General features: G+C 33.0%; 1 protein-coding gene across 1 annotated transcript; it reads left to right on the top strand.

The window, feature by feature from the left end:
* The first annotated feature begins 5,602 nt into the window (after positions 1 to 5,602).
* LOC142235820 (uncharacterized) lies at positions 5,603 to 6,264 on the top strand. Its single transcript, XM_075307078.1, has 3 exons — positions 5,603 to 5,674; positions 5,739 to 6,056; positions 6,112 to 6,264. Exons 1-3 carry the CDS (start codon positions 5,603 to 5,605, stop codon positions 6,262 to 6,264), a joined length of 543 nt encoding a protein of 180 aa, XP_075163193.1.

The following is a 6,264-nucleotide window of genomic DNA, read 5'->3' on the forward strand; positions in this document are numbered from 1 at the left end:
CGCCACTGCTGAGTAGCAAAAATTGTAAATATTACTCTAATTGTCCTATATCTCGAATACATATGTATCGCCTGAAAAATCATAAATCTCTTTTGTACAATTGCATTAAAATTTCTCTCGCTTCATATTACCCATATTTTTTACTAACATTGTGTTTCATCCCAGGGCGTTAGCCGATTTAAATTTTAATTATAGAGTTTTTGTAGAAATACAAAAAATTGTTTCCATTAAAAGTATTTGTATCTGGAAATGCAAACTTTTATATAGCTGCCAGCAAATTTTAAGTAGTTGAGATGGTAACACAAATGTTTGTCTACATAGTGGTGAAGGGTATAATATAGTCGGCTCCGCCCGACTTTAGACTTTACTTACTTGTTATACCCACCACCATAGGATGGGGGGTATATTAACTTTGTCATTCCGTTTGTAACACATCGAAATATTGCTCTAAGACCCCATAAAGTATATATATTCTGGGTCGTGGTGAAATTCTGAGTCGATCTGAGCATGTCCGTCCGTCTGTTGAAATCACGCTACCTTCCGAACGAAACAAGCTATCGACTTGAAACTTGGCACAAGTAGTTGTTATTGATGTAGGTCGGATGGTATTGCAAATGGGCCATATCGGTCCACTTTTACGTATAGCCCCCATATAAACGGGCCCCAAAATTTGGCTTGCGAGGCCTCTAAGAGAAGCAAATTTCATCCGATCCGGCTGAAATTTGGTACATGGTGTCAGTATATGGTCTCTAACAACCATGCAAAAACTGGTCCACATCGGTCCATAATTATATATAGCCCCCATATAAACCGATCCCCCGATTTGGCTTGCGAGGCCTCTAAGAGAAGCAAATTTCATCCGATCCGGCTGAAATTTGGTACATGATGTTGGTATATGGTCTCTAACAACCATGCAACAATTGGTCCACATTGGTTCATAATTATATATGTATATATGTATATATATATATATATATATATATATATATATATATATATATATATATATATATATATATATATATATATATATATATATATATATATATATATATATATATATATATATATATATATATATATATATATATATATATATATATATATATATATATATATATATATATATATATATATATATATATATATATATATATATATATATATATATATATATATATATATATATATATATATATATATATATAATTATGAACCAATGTGGACCAATTGTTGCATGGTTGTTCGAGACCATATACCAACATCATGTACCAAATTTCAGCCGGATCGGATGAAATTTGCTTCTCTTAGAGGCCTCGCAAGCCAAATCGGGGGATCGGTTTATATGGGGGCTATATATAATTATGGACCGATGTGGACCAGTTTTTGCATGGTTGTTAGAGACCATATACTGACACCATGTACCAAATTTCAGCCGGATCGGATGAAATTTGCTTCTCTTAGAGGCCTCGCAAGCCAAATTTTGGGGCCCGTTTATATGGGGGCTATACGTAAAAGTGGACCGATATGGCCCATTTGCAATACCATCCGACCTACATCAATAACAACTACTTGTGCCAAGTTTCAAGTCGATAGCTTGTTTCGTTCGGAAGGTAGCGTGATTTCAACAGACGGACGGACATGCTCAGATCGACTCAGAATTTCACCACGACCCAGAATATATATACTTTATGGGGTCTTAGAGCAATATTTCGATGTGTTACAAACGGAATGACAAAGTTAATATACCCCCCATCCTATGGTGGTGGGTATAACAAGTAAGTAAAGTCTAAAGTCGGGCGGAGCCGACTATATTATACCCTTCACCACTATGTAGACAAACATTTGTGTTACCATCTCAACTACTTAAAATTTGCTGGCAGCTATATAAAAGTTTGCATTTCCAGATACAAATACTTTTAATGGAAACAATTTTTTGTATTTCTACAAAAACTCTATAATTAAAATTTAAATCGGCTAACGCCCTGGGATGAAACACAATGTTAGTAAAAAATATGGGTAATATGAAGCGAGAGAAATTTTAATGCAATTGTACAAAAGAGATTTATGATTTTTCAGGCGATACATATGTATTCGAGATATAGGACAATTAGAGTAATATTTACAATTTTTGCTACTCAGCAGTGGCGAGTTTACAAGGATATTGGTTAGATCTCGCCAAGATATGAGGTTGTGATATATTATTTGGTCTAGTCGGGCGACTTGGAGCCTTATTTAAAACTCATCCGTTCTGTGGACATTTTGGCATTGCAGTGTGTAGGATATGGCTAAGATATGGGGAAATCATCACAGAATTTTGTGTAACTTGTGAGAATTTTGGCCATATTTGTATTCTCTGAGGAAACTATCCAGTCAATTGGAGGAAAATCCCATTGAAAATGGGTCTAAAATATAAAATAGTCTACCATATTTCCCCAACTCTGGTGTACGTATATACACGCAGAGAAGAAACATGATTGTCACAATCATATTCGAAGAGCAAAATAATATGATAGGAGCTATTTTTGCGGCGACCATGTAACACTTTAACCTGCAACCATGTTGGCTCAGTGAACATGGTTCTAAGAAAAATGTAATTGTCCTCATCTAAAATGTTATTATATTGATAAAAAGAATTTTGTTTGAATGAAAAGACAATGGTCACGATTTAAAATGTTATGGTATTCATTAAAAATGTTTTTCTCCTAGTTAAAAGAACATGGTCACAACCTAAAATGTTTTGATCTTTATGAAAAAACTTTTTTCATCGTTGAAAAAAGGACGCCACTTGAGAAAAGAAAACACAAAATTAACTTTATTTGTTTGTTTTTATTTATTTATAAACTAATTCATTGTTTATTTGTTTTTATAATGCCGTTCAAGCAAACATCATATATTTTTACACACTCTATTTTATTTCAATTTCAACAATAAGTAATTATTCCATATTTACATCGTGCGCATCAAATGTACAAACGCAGACATCATGTAACTGCAAATAAAAATAAATGATACCATATAGCAAAATGCATAACAAAAAACAGGAACATTTACATTTCAATTACTCTTTCCCTTTTTGTGTTCACATAAAACCACGTGCCACTTCTGAATAAATAAATTAACACAAAACACAGTAAATCCGTATTCTCCGTCCATTCCAAGAAACAATCAACACACGACTGACGCGCAAAATGAAAATCGTGTGTACCTGCTCAATATTTTTATAAAATTCTTTTCGTTGCAAACAAGTTAAAAAATTAAATGGTCACGAAAAAAATGTAAATGGTCTTTATTGCCATGTAATGGTTCTAGACATGTCTATACTTAACCTATAAAAATACTTTTTTCCCTGTAAAAAAGTAAAAAAATTGAATGGTCAGATACATGATTTTCCCGACCATTTAATGCTCTCAAATTCTATCATTTAAATGATAGAACATGTTTGCGGTATTTGAGAACCATTCAAATGCTTATTGCCACCATACATTTTTCTCCGCTCGAAAACTATTTTTACAAAGACAAAATATATGGTTTTCGCGGCAATTACATGCTCTAGATAAGCATTAAATGGATGCGGCAACCATGTCCAAACATGGTTTTTCTGTGCGTGTATGGGAGCTATATACAATCTGAACCAATTTTGACTAAATTTGACATGCGTAGTTAGAATAATAATTCTGCTATCTATGCGAAATTTCACGTAAATGGGAGTATAACTTTGGCCCACCTGGTCATATGAGTGCAAATCGGGCGGGAGATATATATGGGAGCCATATCTAAATCTGAACCGATTTCAATCAAATTTGGCACAATTACTAAACTACTCCTTGTGCGAAATTTGAAGCAAATCACGGTAAAACCCTGGATTTTGAGGCCATATAAGTTCAAATCGGACGAAATATATATATATATATATATATATATATATATATATATATATATATATATATATATATATATATATATATATATATATATATATATATATATATATATATATATATATATATATATATATATATATATATATATATATATATATATATATATATATATATATATATATATATATATCTAAATCTGAATCGATTTTGACCCTATTTGGCACATACAATAGTATCGTTAAAAGTACCGCTTGTGCAAAATTTGAAATAAGTCATGGCAAAACTCTGGCTTTTGAGACCATATAAGTCCAAATCGGGCGTAAGATATATATGTGAGCTATATCTAAATCTGAACCGATTTTAACAAAATTTAACACACATGACGATACTATTAAACGTGCCCCTTGTGCAAAATTTGAAGCAAATCACACCCAGAGAAGGAATATGATCACCTCAAACATGTTTTAAGAGCAAAATGTTATTTTTGGGTGGTGACCATGTAACATGGTTTTCGCAACCATGTTATTTTCTCGGAAATCATGTATCTGATTTCGGCAAGCAGGTTATATTTGGCGAGAAAATAACATTTTAGTGACAAACATGTTACATGGTTACCATACAAAAATAACATTTTGCTCTTGAAACATGTTTGAGGTGATCATATTCCTTCTCTGCGTGCACGGAAAAACTCTGGCTTTTGTGGCTATATAAGTTCAAATCGGACGAAAGATATACATGGGAGCTATATCTAAATTTGAACTGATTTCAATCAAATTTACCAAGCATTGGTAGAATGTCAATTCTACCCTCTGTGCAAAATTTCACGAAGATCGGTAGTAAACTTTGGCCTCTGTGGTCATATGAGTCTAAATCGGACGAAAGATATATATGGGAGCTATATCTAAATCTGAACCGATTTGGCTGATATTTTGCAAGATTTTCGAGATTCATAAAATATTTGGATGTACGGTATTTCAAGAAAATCGGTTGATAAACACGCTAACTATGACCACATCGGGGATAAATATATATGGCAGCTATATCTAAATCTGAACCGATTTTTTCCAAAACCAATAGCGATTGTCTCTGTCCCAAGAAACGGCCCTATGCCAAATTTGAGGACGATCGGACTTAAATTGCGAGCTGTACTTTGTGCACAAAATTACATATACAGACAGACGGACGGACAGACAGACAGACAGACGGACATCGCTAAATCGACTCAGAATTTAATTCTAAGCCGATCGGTATACTAAAAGATGGGTCTATGACCACTATTTCTTGGCGTTACATACAAATGCACAAACTTATTATACCCTGTACCACAGTAGTAGTGAAGGGTATAAATAGGCTAATACTTATTTTGAGGATTTTGCATATTTTGGTTTAACGTTTTTTGTTTTAACAATTTTTTTTTTTTTTGCTTTGAAGTGTTTGTTATAATTTGGATTTTTGAATTGACATTTATTTTTACAAGAATTCCTTTGTTGATATAGAGGGAAAGGGGAAAGAAGATTCATGTTTTTGAGTTTAATAATAATATCTACTAAACACAACTGAAATATCGATTATCGACAGACTGAATATGAAGTAATTATGAAAATCATGATGAGTTTTTAATGCCAGATTATATCGATGGAAAGTTTTCATTTTGGCTACAAAAGAGACATTTGTATGACTATGACAAGCAGTGTATAAAAAACATCACAAACCGAAAGATGGATTATCAGAAACTCATGATTACATGGGGATTTGTATTAATGGCCCTAACTATTTGTGCCTCTGCAAAGGTACTTTTTTGTAAATTTCACGCTCACAATCAGATACAAGTTTCCTTCCATATTGTCCTTGCAGCGTGACTTTTCCATAGGAATCATTGGTGTCTTCTATAATATATCTAAAGAAGTGACATCCATCAAGAAGCTGAATGTGAGCATAACGAGTAGCAAAGTTATTAGCCTCTATGTTTCCTTCAACGAAGATATTAATACGGCGCCTGGAGAAGCTTCACTTAATATGATTTCAAAGGCAGGTCGTCGTATAGTCATCTTTCAATTTCAGTCGGAACTATGTCGTATTTTAGAAGAGGGAAGTAAAAATATTTTCATTTCAATTTTTATGAAAGAATTTTTGCGAAAATCAAACGCCCCCCGAAAATGTCCCATACGCAAGGTAAATTCAGCTATTTGCATATAACTCTATTTACTTACACTGTATTATATATCAGAATGTCGAATATTATGTTAAGAATTATACCGTTGATGAGAATAGCTATCCTCCATATCTGCCTACTGGTGAATATCACTTCAATCTGAAAGGAAAGCCCAACAATATTGGCACCATGAGTGTGTCTATGAGGGCATATGTACGAAAATTGTAA

This window comes from Haematobia irritans, chromosome 4 (genome assembly GCF_050003625.1).
Source record: "Haematobia irritans isolate KBUSLIRL chromosome 4, ASM5000362v1, whole genome shotgun sequence".
In the NCBI taxonomy this organism is placed as follows: Eukaryota; Metazoa; Arthropoda; class Insecta; order Diptera; family Muscidae; genus Haematobia; species Haematobia irritans.